This window comes from Cyrtonyx montezumae, unplaced genomic scaffold (assembly GCF_038088225.1).
Source record: "Cyrtonyx montezumae isolate F1298 unplaced genomic scaffold, pur_monq_1.0 scaffold_17, whole genome shotgun sequence".
NCBI lineage: Eukaryota > Metazoa > Chordata > Aves > Galliformes > Odontophoridae > Cyrtonyx > Cyrtonyx montezumae.
The window spans coordinates 6,116,406-6,140,616 of record NW_027071903.1 but is presented as its reverse complement, the minus strand read 5'-3'; the positions used below and the strand labels follow the sequence as shown (position 1 = coordinate 6,140,616).

Genomic DNA, 24,211 nt, shown 5'->3' with positions numbered 1-24,211 from the left:
TTCTAGCATAATGTTTGTAATCAAAATTCCTTGGTTTATACAGAAGGATAGAGAACAGGCTCACCTAGGGAGAACCACACCGTGAAATGTCAGTGTGACAGGAGCAGGCTCCTGCTGCTCAACAAAAAGCTCATGGCACTGTCCACGAAGACAGAGGTACTTTGACAGCAAATGGAAATGGATTTGGCCATGAACAATGATAAATGTAAAAAGTCTCAGCAGAAGTTCTGGCTGAAGGAAGAATTTTCAGGAAACCAGATTTCTATTGAAAGGGGAAAAACGTTTACTGTGTAAGATCTGATTTACTGATTTTATTCCGTATGTTTTGAAAGAAGGAGAGGGGCAGAGAAGAATTCATAGCTGCTAATAACCAAGCTAAAATTTCCTGAGAAGTCTAAGAATCAAAGACAATACCTGCCCACTAGCAAATAAGTCTGGAAAGTGGCCTGCAGAAGTTGATTCATCAGAACAAAGTTGCTCATTTTATAACAGTCAGTTTATAAGGAAGCAAAACATTCAGCTCACGTCAAATACCAGGGGTCACCAAAGCACTTTCCTTGGTGCCCGAGGACAGCCCACCGCAGCTATAATTGCCCGATCCTCCCGAGTGCCATCATTTAAACGAGAAGAAAAATGTATGGTTGTTTATGTGGGCTTTGTGCCAAGCCCATTTCTCTGATACGCTTCTCTGGTGTATTTGTGTCTCACATCCGATTTAGACAGTCCTCTGAATACTGGAGACAGCATTCCTTGGATACTTAAAATAAATTAAAAACACAACATTGGGCTTGGACAGAGGAATGGGAACATTATTCACACGGCCCATGCACTCAGGGCTCTAGGGAATGGTGCTGGGAAAGTAGTCTTGGTAAAATCTTACATTAGTCCATGTATTTAATGACATATAATCCTCAAAACGGTCCTTCGTAAACTGTAAACATGCATTATTTGAGCGCGTAATTATTTTCAGTAGCATGCTCTAACAGCTGTATGGCCTGGCTGCCAGATACTGCAAATGTTTATTCCAGCAAATGCATCTATTTTTGATATAAATTGTTATTTAACAGTTTACAAAACTTATCACTCCACTGCTTTCATCTCAGGATCTCTATTGTTTTCAAAATATTAATGAAATCAGCACAGAATCACTCACGCGAGGCAGGTGAGAATTAGCTGCATGGGAAAAGTCAGACAGGTTCAGTGATCTGTCCCAAGCAGAGCAGAGCAAAACCCCATCCTCACAGTCACAGGGCTGAGTGACCCCTTCAGGACCACCAACTTAATTCTTTAGCTGAAAATGACTCTTTTGTTGATATCCTCTGCCAAAAGGAAGCTGGAAAGACAATGTCAAACTCTTCCTGTCATTGTACACTCAGGGACACTACTACCAGGTCTGCTGCTGTTGTTTAATCAACTTCATAAATGTGAAGACAAACAAAAGATCATCTGTTTTGTTTCATATGTAGCAAGTCTTCTGACAAACAGCTTTCTTGGACCCGTAAGCAGTAAAAACATTTTTTAAGGTGAAAAGTGGTAGTGGAAGCCTTTGATCTGTAAAATTATTTTGAAAGATAAAAGGCTGTTTTCTGAAAAGTCACTGATGTTTCACACCAGACCATACAGATGTCTCTCTCTTGAATTAAATACTAAACAAAAATTACTGGTGAGGGCGAGTCAGTAATCTTGCTCAGGTAGGAGACATGGATGAAGTGCAAAGACAGTCCTTTGTTAGAGAGCACGTGAGGACGAAGATGGCAGAAGCAGTAAAAACACATTTCTGCTTCATACGATCTCCATCAATAAAAGCTTCACAGAACATTTCACCGTCAGATTCTGCCCAGCTCAGGCAGGTCTTGCAGGGCAGAAGACAGAGGTGTGAGTGGGGTTATGGAGAAGAGGCCCTGGCTCTGGAGTGCAGAGCATCACCAGGGGAATGAACAGCAAGAAGCCCACGACTGGAAACAAAAGCCAGGAAACAGGAATATGAACAGAACACAACTCAGTTGAAAAAGTACATGGAAAGTTTGAAGAGAAGCTCTGTTTGTGAGGAAGAACATAACTGAAGCTTACATGGCTGCAAAGTGATATAATCTTAACTCTTTGGTTAGGAATATGATGGGCTGCCAACAGTCTGAATATGTAGTCTTTATTCCCTAGGAATATAAGGATCCAGGAAAAGCATAAATATACAACACTAGTCAAAACATGGAATGATCAGGGTACAGTGGAATTTCAAGCAGTGCCAAGGACAAGCTGGCAATTTTCTGGAGTCAGTTACTGACAAGCAGTTAAATGAAGGTCTCTACTCAAGAAATGGACTATGCTCATTTGAAATGGAGCACAAAAGATGCTCAAACAGAAATAATGAAGTCTGAATTCTTCAGTTGTAGAGCAGACATGTGCCAGAGCAAACATATGCAGGGAGAAGGAAGAGCTAATCAAGGAGAAGATAAAGTTGGCTTTCCTTTTGCAGAAACTGCATCCCTGAAAAAGCTTAAGTCTGTTTCTTCAGAGACACTGGGGAAAAAGAATGGTGGCTGCAGAGTACACCTCTGGTCAGCCCAGAGCAGGGGCAGTGAGGCCCACACATGTGAAGGGCAGGACAGAAGAATGAAAGATTCACTTAAGCAACAGGAGAATATCTAGGAAACACAGTTTTAGAAGGAGGCCAAACCTGTGGACATGGTTGTTTGTATATGTAGACAGGTTTGTACCTGAGGCCCAAATTCACTATGATAAGCACCAGAAAAACTGTCAGTTGTGGAAAGAAGAACTGATGTACTGAGTGCTGAAGTGATCAAAGACAAAACCAATTAATTGATGTGTGAAGGCAGACCCCACTGAATAAGGAGTGATGATACACTTAGAAAAGATTTAAGAGAACTATGGCCTTTTGGGGCTTGGTTTTCAGATAAGTTGGTACTCTGAATACTGAAGTACTGAAAAAGTATTTTGCAAAACACATAAGAACTACATACAGCAGAACCTAGACCAATAAAATTACATTCAGCACCTACCTCCCTCTCCCCCACATCTCCTTTTATCTGCTTTTTTTTACCCTGTTTTTTTCTTTTGTTTTTAGTTAACACTCAAAAATTACAGAACCTGAAAAAAAGGAAGCAGAAACATCTGTCGATAACGTTGTTGATATCCCTGTGCCCTGCTCTGTATTATCTGGATTTCTTCTCATTTGAGAGATGAACTCAACAGCAGCACAAGGGAATCTTTTCTCTCAGAAAAGCAAGGATGTCCCTCCATAAAATGCTTTAAATGGGCAGAGAGGAAAAGAAAGAGGTAAAGAAGAAGAAGAGCAGAAGAGAAAGATGGATAAAAATAGCAGAGAGATGGGCTTCTAAGACAATCAAGAGTAGCATATAATAGACATTGATAAGGAAACTGGGAGATTTTTGCCAATCTTGTTAGGATAAACAACAGGCAGCATTCCAAGCACAGAATTACACAAGCATTCAGGTTTTTGGGAATATTTACCATTGTTCTTAAAAATGAAAAACTAAGGCTGAAAGCTCTGTATTTGAAGGATGACATCTATGGTCAGTCAGTCAATAAAGAGAAGTTTCCATCATTAGCTGCCAAGCAACCTCCACCAATTAAAATAAACATCCAATGCATTTAATGCTAGAGTAATTAATGGGAGAATGCAATTAATACTTTCCAAGGAAAGAGAGATGGAGACAAACCACTGGCCAACTACTAATCACGTGTCCTTGGTGAATCAGAAAGAGAGGATGGTGGAAACATTTTCCATTTCTCTGTTAGACTGTTGCTCAGAGAACAGTGATACTCTGTGTTAAAATAATTAATAAGCGCAAGTTTATCTTTGAGCATCTGAGGTATCTCTCTGAAAGCAACAGTCCAGGATTGGGATAATAGATGTGTTGCCCCTAAAATAAAGGTCCTACCATACCTCCGAACCAACTTGATATAAAGCAGTCACAGAATTGAAAACCTTTCATGACATAACATAAAGAAGAAGTGTCTGTAGAGGAACACAGATCTATTTACCTGAAACTAGTGCTGTGTCAGAACATGGCATGGATGAGACTTAGGGCAACGCTGAAAGCACTGCAAAATACATCCTGAAAATCACAACCAAAAGACAAACAAAAAAGCATCTTATCCATCCTGAGTTAAAACTGAAGGCTCAGAGCTAAGTGCAAGCTGTAGCTTTTCCAAAAGTCACAGAATGACTCAGGCAAAATTCTGCATCCCTAGAGCAATGTTGCAAGTTAACTCGAACAGGCATCTACACAAACCAGTCTTAGCTACCTATGCAGACACTGAGAGACTACTACTGCACAAATCCTTTGGTGCTTTTTCCTACCTTAACTTATACCTCTCCAAAGTTCTTAGGTTCTTCCATGAATCACTCCTCAAAATAACTGCCTTGCACACAGAGAATCAGGAACTACTGCCAGCTCGCTCCATTTATGGCTTGGAAACCACCACACGTTCAGGTGGCCATGAATTCAATCTGAACACGGGGTCTGAGTTGAGGATGACTAACAATTGCAGTTATGCACGTTTGGGGCATCCAGCTCTCACACTCCAGGCCACAGGGGTCAGCAAGGAATGTTCCCACAAGCACAGTACTGAATCATCCACCAGCACATCTTCCTCTAAGCACCAGGTATTAACCAATGGCTCTGACAGGATTACAGACCAAAAGTCCCAAAATTCCAGTCTGCTCTGGTCTGACAGTATGTGGTTAGAAAACTGCAGAAGAAAGCGTGCAACGTGAGCTACCCAGCAGACTTTCACTGCTCAGCTTTGTACCCGACCCCTGTCAGAGCAGCTTCTGTGCCTTCAGTGTCCTCACTGCATTCCTCTGTGCTCAGAATAGTTGCACAAAACAGTGGTAGTCGGATAAACAGACAATGAAACTGAGTCACCTAAATTTAGCCATGAGGCACTAAGAAGTTAAAAGCCAACAACACGCACACAAAAATTTGTACCACCATGATTACCGATTGTACAGTAAGTGGAGAAAGCATAGATCTCAGACTTGACACTGAATTTTATTTTATGTGAACATGTCATTCACAGAGAATCTAACCGAAGACTCTGAAACAAACACTGGCAATATGCAATTTGGATGCAGTGACTCACGCCTGACAGAAAAAATATGAATTGGAAACAAAACTTCCATTGGGATTTTTATTTATTCTATTAAAAACACAGCACAGCATCTAATCACCAAAGCTCATCAACTGCTGATAAATACACTCTGAGGGGAAACATCCCAAAAGGATGTTCTGTGCCTTACTACCACCAAACGCAAACAAAAGTTCAACTCAAGTCAGCAAACATGGGAAAGAACTTTTCCAGTGTCATAAGGAACTTGTACAAGTAGGGACACAACCAGCTTCCTATTAATAGACATTTACATACAGCAGCACTCAGTGGCCTCAATAAGAAGGCAGCTGTTGTCGCTGAGACGTAATACAAGTGTACAGTCAAGATGCAAATACAGCTATGAACTGATTCCTCATTTATACTAGTACAGGCTAATTCAGAATGGCACGTCGTACCCTCAGGGCAACAATACCTACTGCTACACTTGTCCCTCTTGGGCCTTTTAGAATGAATGTGCTGACAGCTTTCACCGTCATCTCTGAGATGCTTGTACCGATGAGTTTTGTACAGGCTGGACAAAGGCTAGTGCTGAGGCAGCAGCAGCACTGCCAGTGAGCAGCTGAACTGTGATACCTTTATGTTCCATCCCTTGAAATGAAACTGCTGTACAAAATCCCCAAGTACTCCAGTCCAATCAATACCTACTAGGTAAGAAATGAGCTGCATACCTTTGGGATTATACAGTTTGCTTTCAGCTTCTGATTGATCTTGCAGAGATTTCCTGTGACTTAACACCGGTGGCAAAAGTGCAAATTAAAGACAAATGGCACACTCAAACATTTGCCTTCATTGAGAACAGAATATGTCCCTGATTTCCATGGTAAAATACATCTCAGCTTTTAGAACCTGGAGACATCAAACCCCAAGGCTCTGCAAAGCTAGCTTCCTACCATCTCCTACCACCTAGAAAGAAACAATGACCAAATCGATACTTCTTCAGAGTAGTAGAAACTTATTTTACTGCAGTGTCTACAACCACTGGCATTGGAATAAAATATTCAGCCTGAAAAGATGCTGTGATAGCATCTGCAACTTGAACATTGTTGTGCCCCTGGCGGTGCCAGGTAAGTTATTTTCTCCAAGAAGTATCAAACAGAGCCCATTATTTCCTCCAAGCCATCACATACACACACACACAGCATGCAAGAGATCTGGCATTATTGCCATTATCCTTCAAGATATCCTGTCATGCTCTGAAATACTATATCAAGAGAGAATAGGCAATGAGCTTTTCAGGCACACATTTTTCAGCAAAATTTGCAACTAAAATCTTGCCAAAATGAAAATCTTACACTTAACAGAAGGGACAGTATATGTTGTTGCCTAAATTAATCTCTTTGTTATCTAAGATTCAGCAAAGCATATTTGCATATGAGTAACGGACATGTGCTTGTATTTCAGCATTCTGCTGAATCAAGGCCTAAAAGAGGATTCAATGGCATTACAGCTAATAGGGGAATTTGAGTCTACTGTTAAAAAGCATCCTAACAAACTTCAGCTGTTTTCTGTAAGAGACCGTGAACAAAGATATATGTTAACTATTTGATCCCAGCGAAACCAGACAGCTTTAGCTTTTACATTACCTGAAGAGAACTATCTGACTTTAGAGAACTGCCTATATGAGGAACATGGCTTGTCACAAAAGGCAATAGCTATTTACAAAGTGAAACAAAAACCTAACTGAAAAATGAAAGTTCTGAGATGCTGACATTGTTCAGGTATGTAAGTAAGGTTCAAATACCCAGAACTCACTGGTGCATTTCTGCCTTTTCCATGGTTCGTTTTATTTTAAAACAGAAAGTCTCTGCCTGCTGGATCACTGATTTTTCTGTCCCATTCCTCCTCTCATCTCAACTCACTAGCAATACTTCAAACAACTCTGAATCAATATTATCAAGTCCTGCTCCAAAGTTCCTAAAAACAAAGAAGACAATGAAGAGACCTACCATACAAGCATTTTACCAAAACATCTAAAGGAGACAAGTCACCACTTCTCTCCTGTTTATCTACTACGTTTCTGAAGTTATTTCCTAGCCTTTCTGCATTCATGATCACAAGAGATAAGCATGAGGGCTTCAGAAGAGTTCCAAGAGTCCACATCCAATTTCTCCTCACCTTTTTGAAGGCAGGCATCAAAACACAGAAGTCTCAGGTGGGTCTCACCAATGTTAAAATAAACTCCAGCACTGTGAGCAGTTTGTGTCCAGTTGCTTATACAAGATATCCGGTAATGCTTTTTAAGCAATACATTCCAGGATGCAGCTCCCACAGATTTGACCTGCATGCCTCATTCCTAAAGTCTGGATCTAGTGCATATGATGCCTCAAATCAAGTGTGAAGCTGAAGAACTAATGCAACATCTCCTCTTTCCAGCTGTGTTCACTTTGATACTATTTAGGAGTTGAGAGGAAATGCTCTGCTTTTGTCTCACATTTGCAGGTAACTGAGTGCAAGTTTTGATCAACTATTTCTGCACTTAGACCTGCTGCTGCATTAACACCACAGACATTTTTTCAGTGCCTAACATCAGAAAGGCCCACACTGCTCCCCTTTAAACTAGTTGTATCAGAGGCTGCAGGCAAAATCAAATCCAAGCACTTCTTGCTTGCAAAGTATCCTGGCAGATCATAACTGGGCTCTCTGGAACAATAACAGTACAGCAAGAAGTTCAGATGGCAACTGTATCCTCACACATATGAGCATGACTGACTCATGTTGTACACATCACCGAATTCTACTAGCACAGCAGGGTGAGGCAAAACCACGCTTGGAAAGGACGTGCCTCAAATTGCCCACTGTTAGATGTACACCAGCCACACACACCTCACCAGAATGGTCACAAAAGCGTGCCGTGCTTTTGGATAATTGAGCTGGAGCGTGTTTTGCTGTTAACATGCTCCTCAGCCCTTACATATATTCTTCTGAGAAACAAAGTTGTGTACAGACACCTGTGGTAGTAAACGTGCATCCTAACTGTTTTAAACAAAAAAAATAGGCCTGCCCCACAGAGGAAGCTGGAACTCACCCATGCAATTAGGCTAGGTTAATGCTGGTGATGAGTAAATAGATATTATCCGCTATCATATTTTGTAATCCTCTGCTAAGCGGGATGCTAGAGCACTTCATTCACTCTGGGAGCCAACAAGATAGCTACTTATACACTGCCAGACTTGAACAAAGTCATAAGTGATCCCTGAAGCTTTGAGACAAGTTTATTCCAGAGTCTGGTAACGGTGCAGACTGATTTATGCATAAAGGTCACCGCATTCTACAATCAGGTTGTAGGTTTCTTTAAACAAATATTTACTTATCTGTACAAACCTCACGAAAAAATACAACACTTCTCCTTTCAGAAGTAAACTTCACAATAGTGTTTTTATTATAAACTATCTTGGTTCTATGCCAAGGATCCTCGAGCCTCTAATTCTTAATGAATTCTTTTAATAAACAATTTACACTCAGCATATTCTGTTCAATCTTTTGCTGCATATATGTATCACAACAAGATACTGATCTCAAAATTGAATGCTGGAAGTTAATAAAAAATAAAAATAAAAAAGCATGGATATACCAAGTTCCCTTGAACTTGGTGGTGATTTGTGAGCACTCAGCACTTTCATACAAGACTTTAAGGAAGTTTCCATCAGAAGTGCTTCACTCAGAGGATGGTGAAGCACTGGCACAGGCACAGGCTGCCCAGAGAAGCTGTGGATGCCCTGTCCCTGAAGGCTTTCAAGGCCAGGTTGGACAGGACCATGGGCAGCCTGATGTAGTGGGTGGCAAGCCTGCCCATAGCAGGGCACTGGAGCCAAATGAGCTTTAACCCCTTCCAACCCAAGCCATTCTATGATTCCACAATGCCTGGCTTCAAGCAAACACGATTGAAAGCGCTGTCCTGAATTTTCCAAAGCCTGTTATCCCTGATAAAGCTATGACCTCCCCAGATCAAATACTAAGTGCATCACTTTTACACACATTCAGATTTAAAGAGAAACCTAAAGGAGTTCTAAGAGTAGTAAGCAGATGGTGATTTACCTACAATTCTCCTTCACAAAAGAGAAATATTGTATAAGGTATATCAACTTGTGATTTCTATTTGTTTTATCACAGTCAAACAAAACAAAAATTGAGCATTACAAATGCACAGAAACTATTAACATACATGCTTGATTAGAGTTGCATTTACAAATAGTGAGGCAAATTGTCTTTGCACAAATTTTATCATTTTTTTCTGTAAAAGCTGCTAAATATACATTACAGTTTCATAAACACATGATTTAAAACTCCTAGTGCTTACAAATGCCAAGCTGAAGCCACTATGTAAATGTAACCTTTAAAATAAACAAATACTACCTTCTTTGGGCTGTTGCTTAAGAATAACACCATTGAACACTTACACATGGCAAATTGAAAAAAAAAAAAAGGAACTTCTGAAGCTAGAGTCTCACATAAGAATTTTGCCTCAGGAAACAAGCAAGATGAGGTCTCCCTTTGCACACTGGTTGCTAAAGGAACACATACTACAAAAGGAAGTCACTTAGAAGGCTGCAGTAGGTCTGACTTACCACAAGAGCAACATGTGAAGCAGTTGGTATGATAGAGGTTACCCATTGCTTGGCATGCCTGGCTCGCTCCATACACACCTTTTCCACATTTTATACAAATACCTACAAAGAAGAAACAGAATGAATGTTAGAATTACCTTCAGCTCCTAAAATTAGCTCTGGGCCATCGAATCATCGTGCTCACAATACCCCCAAATCAATGAACTCCTCTACACCAATAAACTCAAGTACGCAAGTCAGCAGCAGACGGCTTGTACGAAACAAAAACATTGTAATTAACCCAATATAAAAGGGTTGGAGTAGGCCTCTGTTGGCACATGGAGACAGAGGTTAGCTAAAGACAGAAATTTTGCTCAAGAAACGATCTAGTGAGAATTTGATCATATCACATTCAGTAATCACAAATGACAACAATCAGGTCTAAAACGAAATATTTTCTCTTTTCCTTTCTCCAGGAGCACGAACAGTACATCAGCAATGCTGGTCCGGGTGGAAGCCAGCAGAGGGAAACGAGCCTTGTTAGCCTCATATAACAATTGTTTAACTGTCCACAATTAGTAATATGCAACCTCAAACATAACCTGGGAGCTTACAAAACAGAAGAGCAAAGTTTTTACCTTCCTTATGGTCTAAGGGCAAAAACTCTGGCTAGCACTTTTGCAGCAGGGCCAGAGATTCACCCTCAGTGCCTAAAGTCTGCTCTTGGTGAAGCTGGGGATGCTTCTCAGCTATAGTCTGTATAAGATGAAAGTACAAAGTACAGTGCTGGCAGACTCAGCCGTCAGTCCCACACAGGGCAAGCTCACTATGAAGCAGAAATGAAATGCTCACGAATCTCTATCCTTCTTCCACATACTCCAGAGAACTGACTGTGTTCATCTCAGATCATCACTGGTCTCTGACCGTAACTGTACAGTGCATCTCATGACTTGAATTTGGAAACACTGCAGTAGAAAACAGAAATTGAGTTTTCTACCTCATACAACTTTATAAGAAAGCTGTTATCTATGTCTGAGGCCCCATTTCTACAAATGCATGCACAACCTCAGCACTACTATCACCAGCAAATCTGCTAAAGTTCTTGAAGTCTAGGAGCTCAAGAACTGAGCTTTAATCAGCCAGAATTTTTCCCTGTTGTGCTATAAGCACTTTATTTTATACACATCTAGACAAACACACACAAAGAAATAGAAATGCAAGCTGCTCAGAGAAAATCAGTATATTATGAATTGATAGCAACTTACATAGCAGAAAAAAAAAAAGGCTAATAAAGCATTTAGTGTCTCAGTTCCCCTTCCACAGATTTTATATACTTCCAGCACATGAACCAACAGGACAGGAAAAAAATGTCATCTGTTGCTGCTAAGTAGCAGTAAGGAGATGAGCAACGCTGGCAGAAGGGCAGGACCCAGTACAGCTGAGATTTAACCAGCTCTCAGTAAAGAAGCAGTCAAACAACATAACTCAAGTTTAACTCTGTCCCCTAAGCTACTCAAGACATACTTTAAACACCACTTCTGAAACTGAACTGTGCATCCATATGGACTGTGTAGTATGAATTTTTAAAAAGAGATATTTGAAAAAAGCTATCTCCTATGCTACTAATCCAAGTCCTAAAATGGTAAGACCTTCCATAAGTTATGGGTTTCTTGGTGTTTCTACATTTAACTACCTCTTCTCAAATCATGAAAAAAAATCAGCTTTCCATTCATCTTATTCAACTATGTTGTAATCTTGCACCATAAGAATATCTGTCAGTAGTTTAAAAAAAATCCTGAACTTGATTTTTGTGTTTCAGCAAAACAGGTTTTTAGTAATATTAGACAGCAATGTCCTTAGCTAAACGTGTAATACCGAACCAGATCCCAGCTACATGCATCAGTTCACTATATCAAAGCGGTAGAAAAACACTGGTCCTTCCTTAGATGAGCCCAAATACAAAAAACGGAAATTTCAGCATATCTGTTGCCTTATCTAAGGCTGTTACATCTATTTATTTATTTATGTGTAGCCAAAGGTTATGAAAAAGATCTATTTGCCACGGGTTAATGGTTAATTGCTGATAAAAGACCACTATTGATTACTGTGGACACTGATCAGAAGACAGGCCTGTCAGCCAGCAGCTGCAGGAGGAGCTTGCAGCAACAGCACTGAGAGTAGCCAGAGAAACTCCCAAACCTGCTTGTCTCACCACAGGCTACAAGCCCTGAAATAACTGTTGCCTTTAGGGCAGCAGGGCTGCACATAGAGCAAAGAAAGCAGTTGTTTAAGAAATAAGCAATCTTTTATTTCTGTGTAAGGCTGTGGTACCATATTTCAGTTTAACTCTAGGTAGAGGAGCCAGAAGAGAGCCCGTTGAGAGCTCCCCAGCTGCACTCTTCTTTCCCATCTCTTCATGCCAACTCTGTACCTGAGATAGATGGCTAACACTAACTCCTGGCTGTGAGGTCACAGAGATCCACCTTTTCCTATTTATGCTTTCCTGTTTATCCAAAGAGTAACAGAAATCCAGCCTGTAGTTCTGACATTTCTGTCAACGAGCTCTCCTAACTCTCTACTACAGCCACGAACTGCTCTGATAAATGAAAGTATTGCCTAATTTATTTGCCATTGCTCCACTGAACCATCAGGAGCAAAAGAAGGATTTATCGTGGATGTTAATACTGGTGTCTGCAGCAAGTGATTCGTTAAGAGCAGCTGTCACTTTGTTAACTTATTTTCTCTGAAAGAGCAGTCATTAGCTCCAGGAATAAATGACCACAGAGACCATTAGCATTCTAAAAAGGTATGTGTATAATTCCAAAAGTGTATTTTGGAAAGTATATATGCAGCTGTGGTGTGAGCATAGTATGAGCTCATAACTGCCTTGGAAAAGCACTGATCACATGGTTGTTCAAGTCTGGTTTTCCACCAGTCACAGCCCAGACTGCACACTGCAAGCTTGTGAAAGCCTTGACATAACAGCTACATCACTTTTTCTTTTTCCAGATTTAATTCCAAATCTTGTTAAACTGCCTATGAAGAATGCTCTGTTACAGAGCAAGCACATCTCATTTCTTACTCCTCACTTCATATGACTTCAGGGCAACTGTTTCAGCTTTCATTCAAATCCTTGTCCCTCCCAACACCTCTACACTAAGCTTTCAACTGTACCTCCAGTTCTTCAGCACATTGATTTTCACCCTGTTCCTCAGCTCTCCTACAGCTAGTCTCTCTCTTCAGCTAGGAAAACATGTCACCAGATGCTGCATATAGGCTCAAAGTCTGCATACATTCTCCCTCAGCAGCAGCACAATACTGCATCCTTCCTTAGCTGTGGTATAGCATCTGCATATTTACACAGTATTTAACAGAAATGAGGGGAGAAATCACTCAACAAATGTGTTCTGTGGACCTTGGTTAAAGTCCATCATTAAAAGCAATGCTGGAAAGAGAATGAGCCCCCTGAGAGGCTACTGGAGTTAGCTGCAGCATGCTGCCTGCACTCCCTGCACTTGAACCCGTCCATTTCCATCAAGCTTGACTGCATCAGTCAGAATGGGATCTCCAGGTACAGCCAGGGCAAGCTCCAACCCTGCAGAGCAACACAGCTGTCAGAAAAACAACACTCTCTGGTTAACAGGTGCATTAGTAAAATCTTGGTACAAGTATCACAAGAAAATAGAAAAACTGTTACCAGCTTAGATACATGTTTTCTGTCATAGTAAATGTTTTTGCTTTAAACCCAAGAAATCCAAGCACACCCTGTAACAAACAGACAGAGGTACCAGCAGCTACCTGGAGAAGGCATTAAAGCTATGCTGCGAAACTTGCTGTAACATGCACACAGACTAATGCAGGAAACTCTTATATGTTGGAGTAAGTTCAGCTGGGGTCCTGTACAGCCAGTTCTGGGACGATCTCTCTCCTGACAAGCCTGTGTCTTTTTGACCATTCAAGTACAGGCAGCAGACTGGTATTTCATCCAGATTTAACGAGTTACCCAGAATTAGGAAAAAGGCAGTAGTCAAAGGTGAAATGTAGTATATGTAACAGCAAATGTATGACCTTTTGGCCAGGCCTTGTCCTCAGGCACATGTGGAACTAAGCCTGCACCTAATTCTCTCCTCGCTTATCCTGAAGTCAATGGTTTAGCACAAATACAAGAAAAATGGTACCATATGGTCTCAACTTCAGTAAGAAGCAGCTGTATGAGTCAGAATGAGAATCTGTCTATTGACAGCATGCCACAACTCAGGGATGAGCTGCAGCTTTACTGTCTTACAGACACACTGTATCTCCAGGATAACTGCTACATGCTGCCTACAGTAGGAAACAACCGTGCCCTGTCGTCAAGAGTTATGGTAAAGCTAAAATTAACAACTAACACATGGCACAGATGAATCCCTCCCTGCCTCAGCGGTTCTGTTCACATTACAGTGCTAGGAAGAGAGGGTGGGTGAATTTTACCCTCAGGCTACTGCAAAGATATCATTTTCTCTATTCTGGCAGATAAAGACCATCTCCAGAAACATCAACAACAAGCTTTACACACCCCTTTGGTATACTCGAGGTGCAGGGAATTAAAACCTACAGCCATAAAGCAAGAAGTGAAAAGGAGGAAGAAACCTTAGCTCTGAGAAAGTGAAGTGCAGTACTGGTGCTAGCAGTGACATCACAAGGACTGCAGATGGGCTACACTAGACCCCCACAGACAGCCCATACCACTGGAGGTGTTCCCTCAGTGAAAGACCTGCAGCCTCTCACAGCTGAGCAGGTTTTAAGTAGGGCATTGTTACCACCTTCAAAAAATATTCTGCTAGGAAGCTTCAGGCACAGCCAACCATGCTATGCTGCAGCTGTACCTGCCTGAGCTGACAGCAGCTACTGTGCTCACATCCTGATCTGCAGCAGCTCCGGATGCTGTGACTTCAGGAGAGAAAAATGCTTCCCCCCTTCCAGCAAACACAGCAGTGATGTTCTGATGTACACATCATCCCCCAGCCAGAGACTGCTAGAAAAAGCAAGGCAGCTACACAGGACAAAAGGGCAGAGCCTCTTCCTATCAGCCAGGGGGGAGTGAGGGAACACCTCTCAGCCCCTGCCACCGTTGGTAGTTCTCACCAGATCTGTTGCCTGACAGATGCCTGACAATTTTTCTAAAACTTCAGTACCAAACTTAAAATGAAATCTGATATGTGCAAGTTATAAATAAGAAAATTATACTCTAGATGCTCTGAGCAGCAACATAACAGAGCTGGCCTTAGCATTGCTGTGATAGCTAAAATGAAGGGATCAGCTAGGTATGCCACCTGCACTGCCTCTCTCCCACTGGAAAGATGAAAAGATATTGCAAGTTGAAAATGACAGACTAACAGAAGTAAACATGCTCCAGTAAGCACTTTAAATTGCTTCCCAAGCCACAACCCATCCACACACTCCTGATTTCTCCAGGCTGGGGCAGACAGCCCCATCCAGTGACTCTGCTCTGGTTCACACGTACCCCACATGAAGGAACAAGGTTAAACTAGGGAAAAGATAGGGCACACCACCACCTAACAAAAAACAAGTCTTAAGCAAAGCAAGACCAAAAGACATTTTTCTGTTAGTATTAAATCTTTCTGACCACCATGGCTTTCTTCCTCCTGGAAAGACTAAGAATTCCATCAATAAACTACTCAGGCTCTCAACATACTCATCTGTCAATGTGAAAAGATGTCCACTGTTTCAGTGACTGCATACTGGAAGACATTATTACTCAACTAACTTACAAGTTTGAAGCAGGAGGCGTGCATGCTTTGAGCTTACTATGAAAACTGAAATTAGGCATGAATTTATGCAGCAAAGCTCACATTCACTGAAAGTTTTGTAGAAGCAAGCTCTATGCTCAAACATTAACTCCTGAATTAGAACCAACTACCTCCACTCTGCCTATTGCTAACCAAGGTTAAGGCTTGCATTAGACAAAGCTGCTGGAAAAGGATAAAATCAGGAAAGGAGTCACTGGGACCACTTCCAGTCATAGCACTATCAGGACACTGGAGCTGAGTTTTATCAGCCTGAAGGAATCTGTGCTGCCAACAAGCAGGCCAGAAGAGTTTGGCATCTGTCTATTCTGACTTGCTTAGTTAATACATGGGTTGTTTTGTTGGAAGCTTTCCAAAGTTTCAAACAGAGTGAGACAGCGGGTGTGAGTTTGAATAGACAGAAGGCTATAGAAATGACTCTCTGATACCACTTTCTCCTACTGTATTTTAGCAAATATCAACTCAGCAAACATCTGTGCTGGTGAATTAAACGCTGGCAGCTCCAGGTCAGCATCACAGAATGGGTAAAGTAATGGGAGCCAGTATCAGCTCTGATTAGCAGCTGCTGGAAACTGGAAGGCTTTTGTTACTCTTAAAGTAGATCCACCCAATCACACACTGAAAGACTGAAGCTAATACAGAAACTGCTTATTGCTTCATACAGTATGTGAAATTACTGCTCTGAACCATGAAATTACTGACACTATCTGCACAGAGTTCATCCTGCCTTGGCCACAGACAGTGTGCCTCTGCATAACTTTCTTTTGTGTGGATATCTAACTGCCACAGAGCCTCACAACAGCATATCACAGGGCTATTGTTCTTCACAATATTTTAGTTACACTGACACTTGGTTTACAAATATTCATTCATTCCTCTGCTTCTTGATTTAGTGCATGACAGTTCCAGGATGATTTATATTTCTCACTTGGCATTTATAGAAAGATCTTTTGCTGCTGAGGCAATGAACTGGAAGATCGAATAGTTCTTGTGGTCTGCTCTATCATCTTTGCTGCTTTGGGTTGCTTTGTTTGCAATTCAGAGCTCAGCTGACTACTCAAGCTGACAATCACAGCTAAGAAGCACAAGAGGACTTGCAAATAACTTCAGCAACTGACTAGTTGGCCAAAAAAAAAAAAAAGAATAAGATCCTAAAAGCAAGTCGTTATTACTGAAATTATCCAAGGAAGGAAATGTTCAGCCGTTAGTAAAGCAGAGCACCAGTGAGAATGAATGAATTCTGGAGGGAAAAACAAGTCAATAAAAAGCCATCCACATCCTACTCACTCTCCACTGCTGAACATCAGAAAGTCTCACTGTGGGCATGCATCCTCACAGCTGCATTTACAATGATTATGTAGGTGCCACATCACACCCATCTCCAGCTGTTTGCCCCCACCCTTTTACCAGGGACTACGATCCCTTTGGATTTGCCAGCAAAACTGGCTGTGTGCTCTATTACACTTCAGCCCACAGGACCCGAGTTAACAAGGCTGCTCTGCCCCAAATCCTTAGCTCAGCTCTGCCTGGAATCTCTAAGTGTGATCACGCACAATTTAGACATTTGAGGAGTAGCAATTTCTAGCACATTGGCAGCAGCAACCAGGTGAAAACAGGCTGAGGTCACCAAACCCTGAGTTTGTACAACTGCTGGCTGCAGAGGACATACCACTTCACCCAGTGGCTGCCTCTGGCCAAGCAAACTCAATGGAGAGGTATGGAATTCATGCTTACAAGCAGAAATAGCTTAGGCTCCTGAAAGCCAACATCCAAAGCTACCCAGTGTTCTTGGGTGAATTTCCTATTGGGAAAGTGGTGTACGAGCCTTCTGAGATAACATGGAAATGGCGATCAGTTTAAACACTTTAGCTTTGAAGAATCCATACAGCCAGGTAACAACAGTGACACTAAAGCAATGCAGTGCAAACATCCTGAACTACACAGCACTGCAGATCTGGAAACATCAGCTACACACAGGTCAAGCTGGGGAGATTTTTCATTACAGTCTTCTGACACAGTTTGTATGAATCATTACTAATATAAGGCAGAAAAGGGTCATATATCACTGCTTAACATATTTAAAATGGGTTCATTAAACAGAGACACTCATCAAAAAGTTTCCAGGTGCATTCTTTTAATTTCTTAGATAACAGTCTATTTCCAGAATGAGTATGACATTCAGGAAAAGGCATGACATTACATAACCACACTGGGTTATAAACCACTCCTTCCATGAGCACTGCCCAAGTGCCATCCACTGACATCAGCTCCAAACTCCTACCTACCCTGCAATGGTGCCACAGTCATTGGCAGTTGCTGTGGACGCTCTTTATCATTTCAAGAAGTAATTTAAGCAATTTGCTTAAACAAAAACCAAGCACACAGGCATTAGACAACAGATATAGACAGATATTATAGACAGAACTAAGTTAAAGCTGGAAATTGCCTAAAAACCTCTGCGACCTCAAACCTCTGAATGTTTGGTGGTAGTTTTTTTTTTTAGTCACTGCAAGTAAAGTGAGTCAAAAAAGTCAGAAAAACAGTGGAGAGTGGAATATACCTTTGTGTAAAGGGATCCCGCAGGGACAGCAATTTCAGGAAGTAATTTGTTGAAGGCCTCTCACACCTCCAGCTCATGAAACATCTTAATTCTAAAGTAACTATCCTGGCAAGCACCACTTTCCCTGCCTTAGCTTCCCTGAAAAGCCTAGTCTTCTCCAACAACTAGGAGCAGGGAGGAACTCCATGCTGGTGCAAACAGTTAAGCTCTTCCTCCAATAGGCCAAGAAAACTTTCACACCATAAGAAAAGCCTGTCCTAACAGTCAAATACAACACTAGCATCATGTAAACAGGATATTCACCTCCCTGCTCCCTAGGAAGCACCAATACTAAATGCTATATAAGCAGCCTAATTTTGTTCCTATGAATTCAACTTGGAAAAAATAAAATTAGAAAATCAACACACTGCCAAATTCCACATCAAGATGAGGCTTCTACAAACCTAGCCAGTCACACATTCAGCTGATTCCCAATACAGACAAGAAGTGGTTGTTTTTGACAGTTTTCTGTTCACAATGGTTTACACTAGAAGACAACTTTACGCTCTGTGTAACCATGATGGGATTTATGCCCTGTTTCCACCATCAGTGGCTTTTCAAGACAGCTGTGGACATACAGCACTTCTGAGAGTCTTAGGGGTGGGCTTATCTCAGTTCACTCAATAGTGACACTTCCAATGAGACAGGCAGTGGTGGAACAGTAGAATTAAACTAGCTTTGCAACTCTTATTACCATATAAAAAGATGCCATGCAATGCAAAGTACTGATGGTTAACTTTGTGTTGGCATGATTTCTGCTATGTCAAGTATCAACTGTCTGGACAGCTTTGACTTTTTGTTGGATCAGTTATTGTCTGTCCTAGATCAGGTAACAGTCTGCTCTCCAGCAGCTGGCATGAAATCTGGGGTACGTGGCCTGACTGGCTGGTTCAACAAAAATGTCAACAGACATGTGACATACACCTAGTTTTGTACTACTGAATGATCCAGAAATGCCTAGTTTTGTACTACTGAATGATCCAGAAATGCAAAAGCACCCCTGCTTTGCCCCTGACTGCCTCACTCAATTCAAAATGACAGCAAAGTGGATATAAAAGGATAGAAAATTAGCACAGAAGAATAGAGCCCGCTTTCCCGAGTGAAAACTGCAGAGATCTGGATATGGTTATGGAATTCAAGTAGGAAGTGTGTATAGACCGTACATACCTGCACTGTCTTAGCTAGTAGATGAAACATCATCCAGAGTTACAAGATTGCAGGCCTAGTAATTTTGCAAAAAACAGGCAGAGGGGAAAAGCGTGCAAAAGACAGACAAGAGAGTTATCTTAGAAAGGATCCAGCAAAAGGTGAATCCCAACCATAATATGGTTTTAGAGTAATCTGTTCTTTTTACAGCCTGTCCACTGCAACCTCAGCCAAATCCCTGACCCACCACCTCTACAGATTAACCTGCAACTACTTATCTGGAGTGCTAAGATGCTTCCATTGAAGAATTTGCATTTTCCAATAGCAGCGTGGCACAGAGGTGGCAAAGTGTGAAATATACTTTGGTCTTGATGGCTGATGTCAAAGTCTATTTGGTTGAGGGATAAGAGGATTTATCTCTTGAAATGATCACCATGCATAGCACTGGTGACCTGGTGCCTAACAAGCATCATCTTCACAAAAAAGAAGCTGCCAACCAGCCCTCAGCACCACAGTACCCAACTACAACCCATGTCTGTTTCCCAAACTAGCACACTCGCCCTGCTAGCTTACATTTTAAGCTGAAATTAGGAACCTGGACTCTTGTTTCTCGTGGAGCAGAATACCAGAATCAAGTCAAAAGTGGTGAAAAAAAAGGCAAGACACTCTTCCCTTCAAGGTCCCAAAGCACTGCAGCAACCCACTGCCCAAACAGCACTCGTTTAGGGAGGAATGAATCAAGCTTCTGCCACAGGATCCAGATAAGAAAAGAGTTGTGGCTCAACTACACTTAAGAGTACTACTACTAAAGCATAGTAAACAGCAATTATTTATTAAAAAACTCCATACATGAAGTAAAAATAATAATGCAAAATCTGCAAAACCAGAGAAAAGACTTACAAAGACTGGGGGGTTAAGAAAAACTATTTTCCACTTCGTTAATTATAGTAAACATCAACAAATAAATGTGATCTTATGTAATTTATCAGGCAAGCTTCTCCTCTCTGTTTTGAAAGGTTACACGAAGTGGTGAAATGTTGGCAAATTTATGTCTTAGAGGACCAGCTAAAAAAATAACAGAAAAGTGTTATCCTCTCATAATTACAAAGTCAACAGTTAACTGATATGAGAAGCCTCTATTCATTGCAGCTAAAAGGAACATTCATTCCTCCTTACATCATCCCTTCAATGTTATGTCTTGATGCAATTTTCAACAGCAGGTGAAATCACTAAAAATTGGAAACTGTGAAAAATTTTCCACTATCTGGTTTTAATTAAAATACTCAGCAAAATACAGAGGAGCCATAAGGAGAGGTAACCCCTTCCACCTCAATTGAGTTGCCTGTTCATCATCACAGAGCACAGTGGAAACCCCACGCGTAACATCATTGCTAAGAGTTTCCCTACTACTAAAGCAGGAGTTCAGATTAGGATCGTGGCAAGAGCAACAAAGGATAATTCACACCTGATTATGATCAGCATGGTATGTATCTGTAGCCTTTTCGATTTCAAAAAGTCCACCTAAGAATTGGTACCATAGCCACTGTTGAAAAGATGAGACTGTGGTGCCCCAACACGCTTACATCCCAGCTGCTGGACCTTTTACCTGACACTGGCTGCAAGCTGCTGCCTTTCCCAGCCAAGACCTGTTTGCACCACGAGTTGGCACAACTTGCTCCCAGCCTGCTGTAGCACCAAGCTGCAGCCAGAGCACACACCCGCAACTGAGAATATCAAGTGGATTTGCGACCTTCCATTTAGACGCAGCTCTTGTAGAAACTGCTTAGACACTAGGACGTGCACTGTGTGAACTGAGTATGGGGGCACGTGGCTCCCCAGGTACAGGGCACGCACCCAGCTTCTAATATTCCTGTGATCCAACATAGCAGGAACTGAACATCAGCTCAGAATACCATTGGCAGTCTTTCCCACCAGGGAGCATGCTTGCTTGTGTGTCACTTACTGCCCAGTAGGACCCCAGACAGCCTTTCTACAAAGCTGCTTCCCAGCCAGGGGGCCCGCAGCCTGTACCAGTGTACGGGGTTGTTGCTCCTCACGCAGGACTTCACATTTCCCCAAACTGAACTTCTTGGAATTCCTGTTGGCCTCTTTCTCCAGTCTGTCAAGGTCCCACTTAATGGAAACACATCCACCTAGTCTATCAATCATTCCTTCTGGTTTTGTACAACCTGCAAACTTGCTAGGGACCCATCATCCAGGGCACTGAAGATTGGAAGCAGTATTACCACAGAATCAATTGCTGAGGTGCACCACTAATGGCTGGCCTCTAGCTTAACCCCATATTGCTGGTCACAGCCCTTTGAGCCCAGGAGCTCAATCAGTCTCAGTCTATTTCACAGCCCGCTTACTTGGCCTGTACTTTATCAATTTATCCATAGGTTGTCATAGATGACAATATGAAACACTCTGCAGTCCAGATGAACACATCTTCTCTTATTCACCTAGTCTTTTCATTACAGAAGATCATCCCAGTATAAAATCAGTGGGCCCGTATTTTCCATGCTCTTTCTTCTGGTTCACAGAGTCTTGAAGGTTGGAAAAGACCACTAAGATCAGCTCGTACAACCAATAACACATCATTACCACATCCCCTAAACCACATCCCTCAATGCCGTGTCTACTCTTTTCTTGAACACCTCCAGAAACAGTGACTCCACCACTTCCCCAGTCAGTTCGTTCCAATATCTCAACACTCTTTCTGAGAAGAAATATTTCCTAACATCCAACCTGAACTTCCCCCCAGTGCAACTTAAGGCCATTATACCTCTCATCTTATCACTAGTTACCTGGGAAAAGAGGCTGACCCTTCACCTCACAACACCGTCCTTTCAGGTAGTTATAGAGTGCAGTAAGGTCACTCCTGAGCCATCTCTTCTCCAGACTAAACAACCCCAATCTCTTCAGCCGCTCCTCACGAGACTTGTGTTCAAGAAGTTGTTGTTCACTTTGTTGCCCCAACCTTTCTTGCCTTTACCCACCTGCAGAAGCCCTTCTTGTTGACCATAACATCGTCAACCAGATGAGCTTTGGCTGTACTAGCCTGAACCCTGCATGCTGAGATAAGTGTTTTCACATTCTCTCCAGGTCACCTATCCCGGCTTCCCACTCTTATACATTTCCTTCTCTTTTTTTAGTTAGGAGCTCCTTGATCAGACATGCAGTCCTCCTGCCACTCTTTCTTCAATAGTCTTCCTACATGACAGTGGATCATTCTTGAGCTTGGAGAAGACAACCCTTGAAAAATCAACTACCTCTCCTGGACACCCTTTTCTCTTCTTCCTATCTGGTTTTTAACTCCTTTAAGTGATATGCTAAGTCAGGACAGCCTACAGAAATGCCTTCCTCTGCTGTACGAAGTACAAGGGGCAGGACAGTAATTTTCTAGTAAAACTTCTCCTAATGCTAAATTCACAACAACAAAATGAAATGGGCAATAAAGAGCTACAAGGGTATTTCTATATCCAGCCTCTACTTAGAGATCTCATCCCTGGTGGTTTCTCCTTATGCTTCCAAACCTTTAGGCATGACTTTCAGGATCTGTGCATAAATCACACAGTTGGGAATTTAATTCTTATTTGCTGAATCTCTGCAGCACCAACAAATGCAACCATCCCCTTAATTTCAGACAAGTCCTTCTGGAATCTTTCATTTTACTGTATCTACTAAGAAATATGTTTATAAATGTTCCCTTTAAAAATATCCACAAAAATTCTGAAAACTAGTAAAAAGAATTAGTGCATTTAGGTTTTATTTTTTATTTTATTATTAATTACTGGAGCCTTTGTTTTCATATGAATCCAGCCTCTTCTGTAATTACATCCATGGAAATAAGGGGGGCTTTTACTTAATGAAGAATCTTCCTACTGTGTTCTTTTTGTAAGGGAGCAAAGCACAGTCATTACTAAGCTACTGACTACACATCCTCTGCTTCTCCAGCTGGTACTTTTGCAAGATGAAGGATTTTCTCTTTTTGGGAGACGAGCTATTTGTCCAGTTTATAGAAGGAATCATTGTTCAGCCTCTGTTAAGCAGATTCTGCTCAATCCAGTTCCAGTCACAAAACATCTCTAGTTGTCTCCCACAACAGCCCAGAAAAGAGAGATGTCACCTCAAGCAAAACAAGAAAAATGAAGCAAATAGCATCAACAATTGGTGTTCATCTGATGGGAGCCCCAACTTGAGTCTTAACAGTGGCATCAACGGCTCATGCAAGTCTCTGGCAGAATGAATACTGGCTGAACACATATCTTCTTCCATATGCTTTCTTGCACCAACAAATTGCAAGAGTGTGTGATGCCACATAGGAGTTAGATAAACAACTTACATCTTATTCAGAAAAAAAAAAAGAAAAAAAAGAAAAAACGATGTTTCTCTACAATAATAGGTTTAAATCCTGGCAGATATCTCAGTCCTCTACCCTCTGAAACAGATCAAGCATCTATTAACAGGCAAAGAACCTTTATCTCAAACCTGAAATACTGGGTGTACCCCAGCCAGTGATTTCCTTAGCACCTTTTCCTGTAGAGTACTGCCCAGAAAACTATTTACTATTATTTCTTAGATGACCTGACCCAGGGGCCCTTGGAGGAAGCAATTAACAACGACCACCACACTACTTGAATTACTCGATGCCTGTTTAGAAGTAATCATGTGGACAGTTCTCTGTTCAAATCTACACTCTAGCCTCTGGAGAGCATAACAGCCTTTTTCCAGTAGGTTTAGGAGTCAGTGCCCTGGCCCCGAACTGCAAGATGAAAACAAACATGGAACTATTTGTTATGAAACAGTCACACTTGACTCTGGAGTCAGTCTTACTCTAATTCAGACCCCCAAGACAATCCTTACTCTGTTAAATCAACTTCAAATTAGGAATAAGCTTCAAGCACATTCCAAAAATTTAATTAACAAACTGCTTGCAGGCTTACTGGAAATAGTTTTTG

General features: G+C 41.6%; 1 protein-coding gene across 1 annotated transcript in view; it reads right to left on the bottom strand.

Annotated features, from left to right (window-relative positions):
* Positions 1-24,211, bottom strand: part of WTIP (WT1 interacting protein) — a 74,129-nt gene that overhangs the window by 35,522 nt on the left and 14,396 nt on the right. The window contains exon 2 of the mRNA XM_065733163.1: positions 9,720-9,821. Within this exon, the coding sequence (XP_065589235.1) occupies positions 9,720-9,821 (102 nt within the window). The remainder of the gene's footprint in view (positions 1-9,719; positions 9,822-24,211) is intronic.